Source organism: Tauraco erythrolophus, chromosome 2 (genome assembly GCF_009769465.1).
Source record: "Tauraco erythrolophus isolate bTauEry1 chromosome 2, bTauEry1.pri, whole genome shotgun sequence".
NCBI classification, from domain to species: Eukaryota; Metazoa; Chordata; class Aves; order Musophagiformes; family Musophagidae; genus Tauraco; species Tauraco erythrolophus.
Genome location: NC_141466.1, coordinates 34,731,740 through 34,749,001, shown reverse-complemented (window position 1 = coordinate 34,749,001; position 17,262 = coordinate 34,731,740). Strand labels below are relative to the sequence as shown.

The following is a 17,262-nucleotide window of genomic DNA, read 5'->3' as shown; positions in this document are numbered from 1 at the left end:
AGACATCATCATTCCATAAATTCAAAGAAAAAAAAAAACAGATTAATTGATATGAAGCTAAATTTGTGTTGTGATTTTGCCCAGCTGGCAGCTAAGCTGCCACAAGGTCACTCACTCACTCCTTTCCCTCTGTGGGGTGCAGCGGAGAAAAGTGTAACAAAAGGCCTGAGGGTTGAGGTAAGAACAGGGAAGAGTCACCCACTGACCATGGCCCCGGGTAAAACAGACTCAGCTTGGGGACACATCAATTTAATTTATTAACAGTTACTTGAGGGGACAAAGCCAGATCTTAAAAACACCTTCCTCCCACCCCTCCCTTCTTCCTGGCTCTACCTCCTCCCCCAGCGGTTCAGGGGGACGAGGAATGGGGGGTTGCAGGTCAGTTCATCACACGTTGGTTTTTCTACTCCTTTCTTAAAGGAGGAGGACTCCTTACACTCTTTTCCCCCACTCCAATGGATCCTCTCCTCATGGGACAGTCCACAGACTTTCTCCAATGTGAGTCCTTCCTGCAGGATACAATCCTTACCCATCAGATTGCTCCAGTGTGGGCTTTTCCCAGAGTCACAGCTTCTTAGGGTGCAGCCACCTGCTCTGATGTGTGGTCCTCCATGGACTTTTGGTGCCTTCCTGCCTCATGGTCAGTCTGCAGCTTCGTGGAATCCTTCGCACTGAGCCAATCTACGACTTCCTTCAGGTACAAGCATCTCTGCTCCAGCATGGGCTTCTCGACGGGCTGCAGTGGATCTCTGCTCCACTGAGTATCTCTACAGTGGCAGGGGGGCTGCTGCCATCTCACCACAGGCTGCAGGAGAATCTGAGCTCCAGCACACCTCCTCCCGCTCCATCTTCACTGACCTTGGTGTCTGCGTGGCTGTTTCTCTCAGGTCTCAGTCCTGAGAGCTGCTGCTGCTGTGCTGGTCCTGATAAACCTTGGCAGTGCTGGCAGGACAGACTCGTCCCAGAAGATGTCCTGGGAGTGGGGCTCTTTGTAGCTCTCCAAGCCACACTGTTGCGGCCGTCTCCAGTCCGGTAGCAGCAGCCCAGCATGAGCAGCCACTCACCTGGGAGGTCGGAGGGGGGCCAGCCCCCCACTTCCCTGCTCTCTTCACTGCAGGTCCAGCCCACTTCGGGCTCCTTTGTCCCCTTCTTAAATAGAGCATTCGCAGAGGCGCTGATCGGCTTAGCCCTGGCCTGAGGGGAGGAGGGTCTGACCTGACCAGAGGCTGGTCTGACTGCTTTTGGAGCCTGGGAAGCTTCTTGCAGCTTCTTAGAGGGGCTATCTCTGCAGCCCCTCTGCTGCTACCAAAACTCCATCACATAAACCCACCACAGTTTTAGGGGCAATTACTTTTACTGATAAAACCTTATTGGCTGCATCAGTCCTGCTATAAGGATAGTAATGTTGAATACTGAGAGTTGTCCTAGTTATTAGATATCAGTCTTTTCTGTAGAGGTGTTCCTCTGAAGTCACCCTTCAGAAGTCTGGCAAGTATGTTTGGAGAAGGTTTGAAATTTCATGTTGGATTGGTATTTTGAAGAAAACTTCAATTTGACATTTTTCAAAATGCTACATCCACTGAAATCTGTGGATGAAGAATGGAGATGGTTACCAGTGGAAGCAGAACATGTAACTTCAATGACTCTTTAGTGATTGAATGTAATTGTTTCTTGGAATTTCTTTTATTCGTTTAGATTTAGATACTGTGATATTATAGAATGTTTCAGAAAAATAAATAGATGGTTTAATGAAAGCACAGCTGAATCAGTTTAATGAATTCTGTTTTGAGACATAGTTATGTTGCTGTACTGATTCCTCATTAACCTTGGTTCTTTATTTATTATGAGTAGGCTGTGCATGAGAAACGCGTAGGTCCAGATAAATCTTGAAGTAAAATGAAATGTTAGTTGCTACTTCCATTAATGTCTCGTATAAAAATCTTTGAAACACAGTCATTAAAAATAAGATGCATTGCAGTGACATTGGCCTCCTCTGCTGATCTTATTTTTCAGTAATATTTGGTGAAGATGTGGCCTTTGGTGGAGTCTTCAGGTGTACAGTTGGCTTGCGAGACAAATATGGTAAGTTTACTTTTAAATCTGACGTTGTTTTCTTATGAGCATCTCTGTTCTTCTGTACCCCTCTGTGGTTTGTGGGTGAACAGAAGAACATGGGACAGAGGAGCCTTGTAAACGGATTTTTGTTTTCCTTTCTCCCCTTGGAAACAGAAAAAGTTTTGAACGTGTTAGTATTTATGTAAGCTTTCAAAGCTTTCGAAACTTGCTGACATAATTGTGAGTCTTCTATTTCTTCAACTAACTTTATCCATATAACTTCATTTTTTTAAACTGCGATTGGACCAGATGTTCATCGTTGTGGCCCCATTAATTACTATAATCAAATTAAAGCCTCTTAGCAACAATACATGGCGACGCTTTTTGGTCCTATCTGTCAAGAACTGTAAAGGAATTACATAAAAATGGATTAAAACTCTTTGTTAAATATAGTATTTTCTAGCATGGCCTGGAAAGCCAATGTAGAAATGTTGTGTTACAGCTATGCTTGTGCTTCATCTAGAATGTGATTGGTTTACTTGTTTGGGAGACTCATGTGAAGGCATTCAGAGAAGTGGTACAACCTTCATCTCAAAGCATCTTAGAAGTAGCCTTTTTCACTAGATAGTAAAAACAGATTTGTGAAAGTATATGAAAAATAACATGATATTTAATCATCTCATACCTCAGACAGTTCATGTGAGTTCAGTGGAAAAGGAAAATTAGTACTTGCAAGAACTTTTTTGTTGAAAGCTTATTTTTTAAGTAAGTTCTAAATAGAGAATTTCTTTAAAACTTGAAGGAGCTTTAAAAAAATTCTGCTGTGATCTATGGTTTAAATTAATCTGTATCTTGTGTTCATTTGTGAAGAAACTTAGTTCCACTATTTCTGAGGGACAATCTCCTACAGCTGAGTATCAGTGGCTTCTAAGAAAGGTGTGGGGAAGGAAAAGACTTTCTGACTATGTGTTGTTTCACAATAATATTGTGTCACCTTCACAGTTCTTGATGGATAGAATTTAACCACGTAGTTAGTGATACCTAGTTGGCAAATCTAGAGGACTTTTCAAAGTCCTTCACTGTTCTTCCAATTAAGTTTCTTCTTTGATTATCTATTTGGTGTGGTTTCATTAAGTACCCATTTTGCTGCAAGAAGTATTGTTACTGGAATGCTGAAAAAAGAATCAATGTTTCATATATGGCAGGCGGAGTAGTATATAGCAGTTTTCAGGTCTTGGAAACTGGTTGTGGATACAGTAACTTGGTAGCTTTTAATTTGGCAGTTACTCTCTGCCTCACTGGGCTATTAAACAGAAGAAAAGGTTATAAAATGTTAAGTTTCAGCAGCTTACTTTCTTCCAGGCACAAAGATGACTGGTACCACTTGCAGCCAGTGATTAAATCTATTTCATTTTCCTCATCTGGAGGAGACGAGGTACTGTCATCTTGGAGATCACCAAGATCCACTTTTTTTTTTGAGTGAACCGGAAAAGGGAGAGGAGCAAGGCTATACTTTCAAGAAGTTTTAGAAACATAAGTGTATTTTGTTGTCTTGTTTCTCTGCTTCAGTTATTATGTGGATGCTTTCTCACTCTCTTTTTTTTACATTAATGTTCAAATAGTTTGGATAGGACTTTTATTAGCAATGCTCTTTAGTGCTGCATGTTGAGATTGAGTTAGATTTCTGTAATTCTGGTGTGATATGTTAACTCCATTTACTACACTTCATGTGAAAACAAAACCTCTGAGACAGCTGTCAGTTGCTGGAAACATGGGCAACAGAAGACTTCATTTGGGAAATAAGCAGATGGCTCCGTAAGCAACCTTCTTGTTTTTTAGTGAACATCTCCAGTTTAAAAGACAGAAGGAGCAAACTCTACATCGTTAGGGTGTTCCTTTGAGGGTCATTTGTTTCCTTTGGTGTAAAGAAGTCATATAATATTGTAATGAAGGAAAGACATCTATTTGATTCTTGTAGTAGCATTTTGTTGATGGTGTGTTCAAAAGTGCCAGCACTGCTCGAGGACTCTGTGATAGAGCCTGCCCCAGAGTGTGGGGGTGCTGTTGAGATGGGTATTGCTGAGGAAGTGCAAAACACTATTTACACTGTGTTAGTCAGTATAAGTAACAGTCATAGCACATCAGCAGCCTAGCTAGAATCAGATTTATTTTATGGGTATAACGACAAAGATTTTTAATGAGATTTTTGAGGAAGATATGACATGACTTTGGGAATATTTGAAAAGAACTCCTTTAAAGCAGGAGAGGCAACATCAGAAATTGTGGAAGTATTTATATGAATGTTAAAGAAGGGCTAATGAAAGCTAGTATTGCCATTTGATGAAAAAGTGTACTGACCTCTTTATGGTGAAAAAGAGGATAGATTTGGTAAGGAAAAACTAAGTAGTGCTCTTGTTTCATGTGATTTTAAAATGAAAAGTGTGGATACAAAAAGTGCTGGCATGATCAAATTAACAAGATAGGAAACTATCTCTTCACATTCATTCAGAACATTGCAAAGATTGTGTTTGCTAGAGGAAAACGGTGTTACTTGGAAGAGAAGGAGAAATTTGAAAAGCTTTTTGCCGTTTTCCTACTTAAAAAAAACAGATTGTCGTACAGATTCATCATGGAAAGATCTTCCGAAGATCCATTTGTCTTGCAGATTCTGAGATTTAGGTCTAGGTGAGGAGTGAACTGAAGATGTTGAGGAGGAATTCCTGACAGAATTGATGAACGAGCAACCTCATGGACCTTACCTGTACAAGGAAGATTACGTACTTACTGACTCTTCTTTCCCCATTCCCCTCCTGCATTTACCAGCAACATAATATGAGATACAAGTGATATAATATCAGGTTGTTTCTATATGTTGATGTAAAATACAAAGGAATTAGTGTTTTGGTTTTTTCCTCTCCAGTAGGAGAGAGGTTGTTTAGGTTTTTTGTTTGGTTGGTCTTGATTTTTTCCATAGATAATCAAAATCACTAGATGGCAGTCTATGCCTATAAGTAGTTATTTTAATACAACTTGATAGTTCTTTTTTAAGCACTTTTATAGAGGTCAAAGTCTAAATATCACCTAATATTATAGTAGGGAGAATTTAGTATATTAATACTCAGTAGTAGTAGTATACAGATATTGGTTCCTATCCAGACTGTTACTGAAGTCTCTCTGGAGAGAAAGAGAAGAGAAGAAAGTTGCTTTTAGAATAAATCTGTGATCAAATTGAAAACTTTTTTTGCCAGGAAAGCCATCTAAGCCTGAGTGTAGAGTAATCTTGTCATAAAAACACAGCTAGAGGCTTATATTAGTAAATAAAAGAAGTCAAATTCATTGACTTTGTAAGGAAGTAAATCCTAATTTTTGATCAGATGAATTTTTGACATGCAACAAAGAATTTTGTTTGAAAATGTTTAGTTGAGGAATCATATGTAAGCAAGTCAGTATGTGGAAGTTTGTTTTCCACCATAGCTCTGACTTAAGATAGTATGTTTGTTCCTATACATCTTATGTCAACATCTGAAATAGATGATTCCAGTTTTCTGATATTGCTCTGCTGCTTGTGATCCTCCTATTGGTGTTAGTATGTTTTGCATGAACTGAATGCTTAGAAAACTGTTACTGTACAATCCTCTGTCCTGAAAATGAGTAGACTCCCTGAAATTTTTATGTGGAAAGTTCTTTTCAGATAAGGGAAGAGAAATAAATCTTGTACAGTTTTTTCCTTTGTCCTGTCCCTCTGGTCTTGCACGCTGGAAGGCATATTCTTGTTTTATTTCTGGTCTCCTTCCTCATCACCCCCTGCCAGGTTTTCGATTTTCACCATTTTTCAGAAGCTGTATACTCTTAACCTGTAGAGTATCTTTATCGAAGTAATGACTGTCTGCTGTTCCATAATCTTACTATCTGGAGATGATTCCTGTCTCTAAAGCAAAGATGTAAAACACATGATTAATAGCCTGCTTCCTTGACTACTGTATTTTTGAAGCCTAGGTAATTTGTGCAAACATTTTTTGTTCTTTATTTTATTTTTTAAAAAGGGAAATATATTATTATTTTGGTCTTTTGAAGAAAATGCTATCTGAGTGAAATAGCTGTACATTTGTTTTTGAGTCTGCAGATGGATTCAAAACAATGACCTTGGAGTATTAATACATATGTCCTATTGCTCTGCCTGAAGTGTGAAGCAAAGTTGCAGCATGTAAAGATGAGTATCATCCACATGGAAAAAATACAGAGGATATTAGAGGTAGGGATTGGATGACATGAGGTAAAGAAATGGGAGGAAAAAACAGAGGATAAGGTAAAAAAAGAGAAAGAAGACAGAAGTAAAGACTGAGAAACAAGAATAGCAGAAATAGTGATTTCAGGGAGAGCTACTCAGAAGAATGTCAGAGCAGTTTTTTTTCTGGTAACTCCAAAAAAAGACCCATCTAGCCTACTGTGGCCAAAACCAAAAATTTTAAGATTATATAAACAGAGGAAGTGAAATATATATAATACTTTTCTTGAATGCTCTCTCTGCTGTCCTCCAGACACTTACAGCTTGAGGGCTTCTTTATCTAGAAGTGCCTCTGTGTAGTTAGTCATCAGCCTCAGTAGAGGCTTGTCTTTAATAACTTTCTGGTCTATGCTTGAAGAGAGACTGTAATGCGCGCTTACTGCCATGTCCAAAGTCTATCCTTAGTGAGGGTAAGGATCAAGGGCCTTCTGACTGTTTCAAAGCTTGATATTCTGAGAATGTGGAGCAGGATCACTCCTTGCTCGGAACTCTGAGAATCCAACAGAAGTCACAAGTTGGCTTGGCAGGCCTTTCACCATAGCAGTGCTTTGGGGAAGCTGATTTTTTTTTGGTATATGTGTTCACTTTTATAGATGAGATTTGGGTAGGTGGTATAAACCAAATCTGTAAGAACTGAATACGTTTTAAAAATTGGAATGTTAGATTGAGTTACTGTCCATGTTTGTTTGTCATCTCAAAAAGTAATGTACATCTTCAGTAATTCCTGTTTCTGTGCTAAAAAATATTTATGTGCAGGCTTTCCAATACTACAAATGTCTGTCGGTCTTAGCAGTTACATGCAGATGTCTGAGATGCATGCATTTGTATGTATGTGTTTGGATAATACGTTTTGGTGAAGATATGTTTCACTCAAAAGCTAAGAAGTTATTATGCTTGCCAAAAAGTTTGTACTATAGAGAGGAAAGTTGACCGAGTAAGGAAATGTGAAAATTTACTTCTTGTTGCTAAGATTTCATGCAAGTTTGGATAGCCAGGAAACAAGCAGTTTCCCTTTGCAACAGGAGAAGTGTTTGAGCCTTATGTCTAACTAAGCGGGTTGCAGTTCATTTTAGGGACTGCTTTCCTTGGTGTATGTGATGTCTAATTAGAACTTATTAGAGCTTTTCATGTTTCTGTTAATATATCTGAAAATCTGGAGTCAAAAAATAATTTTGAATGTAGTCCTCTGAAAGTAGTATTGAATTATCCACTTAGCAGAGGTTAAGGGAGTTGGAGGAAAGATGGTCAGCAGGTGAAAACGTGACAAATTCCTTTCTCCTGATGACCAACTCGCAGAGGGTCACAGTGGCTTCAGCAGCTAGCAGGTTAAGTGCCATCATGTTTGATCAATGCTTGAAAGAAAATATGTTTCTGGAGTTGTGTGAGGCAAGGAAGGAGCATTGGACCAGTGCCTGTAAGATGGAACTTTTTGTGAATGGTGAATTTGGGTAGGAGAAAGATAGCTATTGGACTGGAAAGAGGTTCTATTTAATTAGGGGAATGAGGGCTTGCTTATAGGGAGTGCTCTCATGCATTAGAATAAAAATGGAAGTATTGGTGATAACTGACCTCTGGAGGATAATGTAATTCCAATGTGATGGCCTGAAAACAGGTAGCTGGTGGAATTCTGAAACAAATAATGTAAAATACCTTCACATATAAATAAATCCAGTGTTAAGCAAGTTAACAGTGAATTACAGAAATGGTAGGCACTATTGCTAAAGGTTTTACAGCTTCAGCAGTTGCATGAGGCAAAGGGTGCTAGAGGATTTTAAAAGTTCAACGAATCACTTCTGTGATTCTGTGATATTTTTGGAAGCACTCTGTCAAGAAATTAGAAAGGTGTCTAGTAGTATTGTCAGTCTTCTGCAAAGCCAACTATGAGTTGGGTATGGATGCAGTGACTCCATGTGTCAATACCCAACATAAATAGATTCTTAGTATGAAATTGGAAAAAATGTTATCCTTGATAAGGCAAGTTTTAGTCTAAATATTATGTGTGTAGGGTTCATCTTGGCAAATGCACCATTTAAAAGCTAGATCTGATATAAGCAAGTAGTTCAGGAGGAATCCAGGTTCTATATAAATTCTAGCAAGTAATTTGTGCTGCCTGTTGAAGAGTATTCAGGACTGACTATGATCATAGAATCACAGGATCATTTAGGTTGCAAAAGACCCTTAAGATCATTGAGTCCAACCGTTGACCTAATACTGCCACTAAAGTCCACCACTAAACCATGTCCCTAAACACCACATCTACACGTTTTTTAAATACCTCCAGGGATGGGGACTCAACCGCTTCCCTGGTTCTAATGCTTGACAACTCTTTCGGTGAAGAAATTTTTTTTAATATCCAATCTAAACCTCTCCTGGCACAACTTGAGGCCATTTCCTCTTTTCCTAATGCTTGTTACTTGGTGGAAGAGACCAACACCCACCTTGCTACAGCCTCCTTTCAGGTAGTTGTAGAAAGCAATAAGGTCTCCTCTGAGCCTCCTTTTCTCCCGACTAAACAACCCCAGTTCCCTGAGCTGCTCCTTATAGGACTTCTTCTCTAGACCTTTCATCAGCTTTGTTGCTCTTTGTTATGGTTTGATGTGGGGGGGGGAGGTTCTGGTGGCAGGGGCTGGCCACCAGATGGGACTCCCATCCCCCTCGGGGCTTGAGCCAATTGGCGCCTCTGCGAATTGTCCTATTTACTTTGGGACAAAGGAACCAGAAAGGTGTGCCTTTGCCCAGGAGCGAAAAGGAACCAGAAAGGTGTGCCTTTGCCCAGGAGCGAAGAGAGGGGAGTGGGGCGCGGCCGCTGCTCCCTGGTGCCCAACTGGGCCGGTGCCACCTGCTGAGGATGGCAGTCGCGGAGCTGCTTGGGGAGCTCGGGGAGCGCCCCACTCCCGGGATGCCCACTGGGCTGAGTTCACCCAGAGAGGACTGAGATCTGACAGAAACGGCCACACCGACACCAGGTCAGTGCAGATAGAACAGGACGAGGTGTGCCGGAGCTGAGCTTCCCTTGCAACCGGTGGCGAGATGGCAGGCGACCCCCCTGCAGCCATGGTGGTCCTGGTGGAGCAGAGACCCACTCACAGCCCGTGGAGAACCCATGTCGAAGAAGAGATGCCTGGGCCTGAGGACGGTACGCATCTAGAGTCCGTGGTACGACCCCCGTCGGTGGGCAGGTGTTTTGTTTAAAGGAGATGCCTGAGCCTGAGGACGGTTGTGAAGCATGGGCACAGGTTGAGGCGCATTTACCCATTTACAGTCTGTATAGAGACACATTTAAAGTCTCTATGATGACCCACGCTGGAGCAAGTGGCAACAACTCCCTAAGAATCCGAGACTGTGGTAAAGCCTGTACTGGAGCAATCTGTTGGGGAAGGATTGCATTGTGCGGGTAGGACTCACGCTGGAGAAGTTTGTGGATTTTCCTCGTGAGTAGGGGATCCACTGGAGGAAGGGAAAATGGTCTAAGTTCTCCTTCTCCTTTAAGAGAGGAGTGGCAGTAACAACATGGATAAACTGACCCGCACTCCCCCATTCCCTGTCCCCCTGCGCCGCTGGAGGGAGGAGGTAGAGCTGGAAAGAAAAGGCAAAGGGGGGTGGAGAGGTGTTGTTTTTAAGATCTGGCCTTGTTTTCTTTTTATCCTTTTAAGTAACTGGTTTTGCTTGTCTTTATTCTTTAAGTAACTGTTAATAAATTGTTTTGCTTTCAGAAAGCCGAGTCTTTTTTTGCCTGGGACCATGGTTGGTGGGTGCTCCCTCTGTTCTTGTCTCGACCCTCAGTCCTTTTATTATATTTTTCTCCTCTCCACTTTACTGGAGTGAGAGAGCAGCTGTGTGGAGTTTAGTTGCCGGATCGGCCTAAACCACGACACTCTTCTTTGAATGTGCTCCAGCACCTCAATGTCTTTTTTACAGTGAGGGACTCAAAACTGAACATGATATTCGAGGTGTGGCCTCACCAGTGTTGATTACAGGGGGACAATCAGTTCCCTTGTCCTGCTGGCCACACTATTTCTGATACAAGCCAGGATGCTATTGGCCTTCTTGGCCACCTGGGCACACTGCTGGCTCATGGTCAGCCAGCTGTTGACTGATACCTCCAGGTCCTTTTCCACTGAGCAGCGTTCCAGCCACTCTTCCCCAAGCCTATAGCATTGCACGGGGTTGTTGTGACCCAAGTGCAGGACCCGGCACTTAGCCTTTGTTGAATCTCATGCAGTTGGCTTTGGTCGAGCCTATCCAGATCCCTCCGTAGAGCCTTTCTACCCTCAAGCAGGTCATCACTCCCGCCCAACTCGATGTCATCTGCAAACTTACTGAGGGTGCACTCAATCTTCTAACACACAGCAGCTGGTATTTCTCTTTCATGGCATGTCTTTCTATTTGCCACAAAGGGAGTGTAGGTAACTGCTTAAGTTGGATTCCTAATATTTGGATACCTGATTAGATTACCTTCTAAGTTTTTGAGCTGTTGTAAATTATTTTTGGGCTGAAAAAGTAGTGTAAATTATTTTACTTTTCAGTAGGGAATTTTTGAATAACACCATTTTAGTTCACTTGTAGCTGTTTGTAAATATGGATAGAATGTGAGTACTTTGAATGGGAATTTTTATTTCAAAGATTCCCTCAGTTCCTGAAGGATCCACTGTAGTGTCTAACACCAGAAATGAGTGCTTGCCCAGGGTAGAAGAGGCTTGGCCTCAGTTCTGTCCCTCAGGAGTTCGGAACTTACTCCCAAAAGAGTTGACTGAGATATCAAAGCTGATCTCTGAGGAGATGGAGCAGAAATGGTTTTGTCAGCAGTTGTTCTTTTGAAATGTTTTGGAATGAATTGATCTTTTTGTCAGTGTTTGGTATCCTCTGTGTGATAACAGGATGAACAAGAGTAATATAGGTTTATTCCTTTCTGGATTAATGTCTCATCACCTATTGGAGGGGTTGGAGAGTTTTTCACTCGTAGTTTTTATTTTAATCTGTTCTGGTTTCTTTTAGCTGTTATGTTTGGTCTCTGTTATTGCTGTCCTCCTCTTCTTGTTTGTCAGTGCTTACAGAGACATACTGCCCAGAGCAGCTTATGGTACTCTCGTACAAAGCCAATTGGAACAAAATGCTTTTCGTAAGGTTTCTGTGTAACATTGCTAATATGTTCTGGAGTGATGTTTGCTGCCTTTATTAGCAGGGTGGTGTTGACTGACAGCTTGTGGCGTGCTGTAGTCCCCAAGTCCTCTCTATTGTACTGCTGTGCAGCCAGTAATTGCTTCTTTTCTGGGTGGACACTTGATAAAATGAAACTCACTGAGAACAACTGTGTGTCACTCCTATATATAGGATAAACCAAAATCAATCTCGGATCAGGTAATTCTGAATTACATATGTGGTTAGAGACATTCATACACGCAGACAGTAGTAAATGAGCAGTAAGCAGCTTCAATTTTTTTCTTCTTTACTCATTTTTCATAGCTAAAATAGACTTCCTGACGTGGAGTAGAAAGAGTGCAATAAGTACACACGTACCTTGAAATTTAGTTCTTTTCTTGCCTTATTCTATTTAAGCACATAGGCTTGTTTTATAAATAATCCTTCCTATGTTTTATTATTTTGATGCAGATAGAAGCATAGATAAAGTTGGTAGGATTTTTTTTTTTCTTCCAAACCATATTTAAAGACAAAAGTGTGAAATACATGGGGAACAGATTGTGAACAGTAGTTAGTGTCTGTTCAATGAGACCAGGATATTTTCTTGCAAATTGGAAAATCACAGAAGATAAGGAAAATCAAGAAAAGAAATAGCACTTGTATTGAATCTCATGAGGGTGGAGGGAGTTGAATCAAATACTTCCCTTGTGGAAAATTTCAAACACATCACAAAGCCAGTGACTGAACTGCATATGAAGCCATGGTTATAGCAGGAAAAGAAGATCCTTATGTCAGGATGACCTAGCCACATTAGCAATCAGCTGGATGCTTTAAAAATGATTTATAATTTCCATATTTATTTTCCTCTACTTTCTGCCCGCCTTAAAAGAATTATATCTCTGAAGCACAGGGTATGTTTTGGGACAGATCAGCTGGCAAAGGCCACACACAGTCCCAATGCAGGATTATTCTTATAGTTTGAAGCTTTCTCTTATTGATAGTTTTCTCTGAGCTCTGGTTGCTGCAACTGAAGGATATGGGCCAACTGAAACTGAATATGTTACTTATGGTTTTACTGAGTAAAATATGGTTGTTTACAGCTTTCGGTTGATACACCTCATGATAATACTAGCTTGTCTTGCAGTGATAATGTTTATTTCCAATGTCCGTAATCCCTGGTTGTTATTCTGTAGACCTTGTGTCTAAGGTGTAAACACCTGTGTGAGTTTTCAGGGAACAGTTAATTCTCAGTAAATGAGTCATTTGTTTATAGTCTAGTAAAATAATTCGGGAGTTTTTGTTTATTTGGCCAGGAGATGACTGTACCTAGCCATACCCAAGGAACACCAGCCTTTCTAAAATTGTGGTAGTTATTCTTTGAAGAAAAGTATTTACTTGAGCACAATATTATTTTATGAGCTTGAGCTGTAGAAAACTTTTTTCCCTTTCTTAAATACCTTATCCCGGAGGTGCTACCACTGTTGCTGATGTGCTTGGCCTTGGCCAGTGGCAGGTCCGTCTTGAAGCTCTGTTGGACACGGGGGAAGCTTCTAGCAGCCTCTTCTGCCTGTGTAGCAGCCTCCACCACTACCAAAACCTTGCCATGCAAACCCAGTACGCACAACAATATGCAGTTATAGGGAGGAGAAAAACTGGAACTAAAGTAGCATAAGAAATAAGCATTAGGAGTTTATTGTATAAATAAATAGATAGAAAATGTTAACTTGATGCTTCAGAAGCAGACTGCAAGCTTGCTGGAGAAGCACTGTGCTTCCTCTTTTATGAAAGTGCTGGTCCTTTCTAACGTATTGCATGCGACAGAATGAAATAGTTCAGAATTTTTGACATGGTGGACATTTTATCCAGAGTTAAAAATGGATAGCTGTTGTGTATAGACCAAGTAAAACCTAAGTAGTCTGGAGTTTGGTTATCCTTGTTTCTTTGCGGATGGATTTAAGTGGAGAATTCTGCAGTTTGCTTCCCTGGTTCTTCCCGAGCAGTTTGGCAAGATCTGGATTTTGTTCTGATTTATATAAATGTCTTTGAACAGTAACATCTGGAGAACGTGTTCCAGACTCATTACACAATAGTACATTTTGTTCATTTTAATCTTAAATAGCCAGTTCTTTTCTTAAGATTTACAGTTAGAAAAAAAAGAAAAGTTATTTGAGAACTTGATACAATGTAGTATGTCCTTTTACACTATTTGTGAGATATCGATATACATCGGTCTCTATCAGAGCTAAACAGGATTTATTTTAGTTTTATTTTTACTTTTTTAAATTGTTCTGATAGTGCCTGATGTGAAAACAATTATTTCTGTAGGACTTACTAATATTTATTATGTTTCTTTTTATAAGTTGTAAACCTGTTTGAGGGAAAACTAAGGGATATACTTTTTAATATAGAACCTGATACTCAGTGCAGAGCTTAAGAAAGCTGTTCTGACACATTTTTAAGGTATTTCAAGATACATTGCTCAGCGAAAAAGTATATGCTGCTGAACTTCATAAAATGGAATTTTCCACTTCAGGAAATACTTACAGTGAAACATTTAAAAGTAGTATTTTAGTAATATAATATCAAGGAGGATGAAACTTTATGTATTAAAGACACAAGATGGAATCAACAAACGTAACTAGTATTTGAAGTCTCTATTAATACCAGGTCTGCAACGTAGTTTGTGTACCTTGTTTTAGATGTCAGTCTTTACGCCTTTGCTCTTTCTTAGATGGAATTTAGTGATTCTCAACTTCCTTGTTTAGTCCTGTGATCAGTATGCCCTCTGTTTCATTTGTACTCATTGAGTGGGACTAATTTAGTATGTCTGCTGTGTTTTCTACCTCTGAGGTTGGTGATAAGAGTGTGTAATTATCACCACTTCGGTTCAAGAAGGTGCTGCAGACTTTATTACAGGGAGTAAAACACCCAGAGTTTTCTTGGAAGTAATCTACTAGAAGCCTAGAAAGGTCAAAAAGATTAAGACTACCATCCAAGTCCAGTCAATTCTCCAAGCAGCTTTGCAACAGAAGCACTTTGAGGAGCAGGTTAATCTTAATTTAACTTGATTCAGAGCCATCTTCCAGTGATGAGGCTGACATAACACGCTAGTCATTTATAATAAAAGATCTCCTTTCTTTTTAATTAGAACATTAATTAGAAACATTAAATCCTCGAAACCTAGCAAGAAGTTTTCACACTTACATGGAAGCACCACGTATAGATCAATTTATTGATTTTTCTCATGCACATGCTTTGCATTATCAAGGGACAGCTGTGATTACAAGTGAGATTCATAAGAAGTTTTTCATTATTGCAGATTACTGGTCATTCAGCAGTTTGTTCCTGAGTACTTCTTTAGCAGCATTAAATCCTTGCTTTTGTGTTGAGAATAGTTGCTTTACATTTTAGGTTAGATCCAGCATGCTTTCAAACTTACTATAAGGTGTTTCTACGCTACTGATACTGAGGAGCATGGAAGAGGTGCCTTGTATTTGATACACTTTTAGAATCATAGAATCATAGAATGGTTAGGGCTGGAAGGGACCTTCAAAGGTCATCTAGTCCAACCCCCCTGCAAGGAACAGGGATATAACAGGATATTTTGCTTATTCCTTGGTTTGTTATCCAGATAGCGTAGCCACCCTATTGCAGCAGAGTTTTTATTAACATGTTGTAATACTTAGCTTTCCTAACTGTTACGTATTTTCCTCTTGGATCTCCTGTCATGTCATATAATGTTGCAGATAGTCTGACAATGCATGGAACTGACCTAAGCCTCTTAAATAAAGCCAATATATTGTCTCTTGGTTATACCCACATATAAGTGTTTGGTAGATATAAATTTTAGTGGGTATTTTTGCAAGTAAGTGCTCTGTCATCCAAGTATAGCTTCACACGTCTAACTTTATAGTCAGTTATGCTTTTCCGCAAGTGTGCTTCTCACACAGCAAAATTTTTTTGTGGTTGAGCAGGGAATGTTATTAATAATTGCTGGAGGAACACTTGAATGCCTTGGTGCAATTAGGCATCGTGCTTTTTTGATTTAGGCTGATGTAACTGGGGATATGAGCCAGACGATCAGAAGGAATTCAATGTGGAGTGGGCTACCTGCGTAGTCGTCAGTAAAAAGAAATTCTGGTGAGCAAGTCTGCCAGCTTGATGTGAGCTGCTTATTGAATATTTTTCTATCAGTGTGGAACTGAATCAGTACTATTTTATCAATGTCATTAAACACTTCCACCAGCAAGACAGGTACAGACATAAAAAGTCTGGGCAGTCAGTATGTAACGCTACTTGAGGGCTGTTAATGAATCCTAGAATAATAAGGGTTGGAAGGAAAAGACCTTGAAGGTCATCTGGTCCAAACCAGTACTCCACGTAGAGCCAGTTTAGGTTGTTTGTGGTATTGACCAGGTGAATTTTGAATATGTCCAAGGAAGGAGCTTGTACCAGCAGCTCAGGGCAGCTTGTTCCAGCATTTGACTACTATAAGAGGTTTTTTCCTCTTACATAAATCAGTTTCCCTTTTTGCATCATTTTTTCGCCTATGACTATATACCTGAAAAGATTCTGATCTTTGCCCTTGCTCATACTACTGCTTGGCTGCTTCTTCATCATGGAAGGACAAAATGACATGAAAGTTTACTGGCATTCAAAGCTATACTAAAGCTTTGCCTTAACCTCCCCTCACCCCTCCCATTCCCACTACTTCCCTGAGAAAGGGAGATAGTTAGATAATATATTTTAATATTTCTGGTTTATTCTTTAGCTTTTGGTGGGATGCTACTTTGTCACAAATGACAGGAAATCTGAAGTGAGGGAGAGTGCCAGAAAAGTAAGTTTTCCCTATTTGCTGTAGGAAGGTAGAGCTGTTTATAAATTTTCCTGAGTCCTCCCTCATCCAGAGGGCTTGTAAGCCTGACAGTTGAGTAGATGCTTAATGTTATGTTCATGCTGTGAACAACTTCAAGAATTTATAAAGTTTTACTAGAAAGCAAGTTTCCTTTCCTTTCAAACTGCAACTCTGCAAATGCACACATTATAGAATTTGTAGATAACTGTGAGAGGTGGTTCCCCATGCATAGTAAAGTTTTCTTTGTACTCCAGCAGTTCTCCTGACTCTGATATTGTTATTCAGGGTGAGGATTAAACGAAAATGCAATAAACATGCTTTTCTCCTAAGGGAATCTTGAGAGAGAGGGGGTAAAAGTGCGGTTTGGATCTATGAAGCTCTTGGAAGAAAAATGCACTGTCTTGAGTAAGAGAATGACATGTTGAGAATGCTTTGAGCTAGAACTGCTAGTTCAAATACTCATGTCTGTTCAAATGTATGAATGCCTTGGAATTAGTAACTGGGGGAGACTTAAAAGGAAAACTCACCCTTCAGCTGTTTCTAATTTCCAGTTTACTTGAAGTACTCTTCAGAAGTGTTGGTTATGTCAGTGGAATAAATGATAAACCTGTGAGGAATTCCTGTTCTTACCAGTTACCTGTCAGAACAGGTGTCCTTTTCTTTGGGCAATACTGTGGTGATTAGTGTTTCAGAAGGATAAATTTTTTTTGTGCAAGTAATTTTTACTTTTTTTCCCCTAAATGAAGCTTAATTAAGACTCCTGTAAACAAGTGTAAGTGTCTGAGTAAGAAAGACTTATCTGTTATTTGACCTTTATAAAACTTTTGTCTAGAATTAAGAAGTCAAGTTCTTTGTTGCAGAGTAAAGCGTGATAGTGGATTTTGCAGCAACAGGAGAGGGAGCAGCTAATTTAGTTTAGTGCATGCAA

The 17,262-nt window shown here is 39.9% G+C and overlaps 1 protein-coding gene across 1 annotated transcript in view; it reads left to right on the top strand.

The window, feature by feature from the left end:
- BCKDHB (branched chain keto acid dehydrogenase E1 subunit beta) overlaps positions 1-17,262 on the top strand; it is a 140,816-nt gene that overhangs the window by 4,677 nt on the left and 118,877 nt on the right. The window contains exon 3 of the mRNA XM_086608251.1: positions 2,014-2,082. Within this exon, the coding sequence (XP_086464377.1) occupies positions 2,014-2,082 (69 nt within the window). The remainder of the gene's footprint in view (positions 1-2,013; positions 2,083-17,262) is intronic.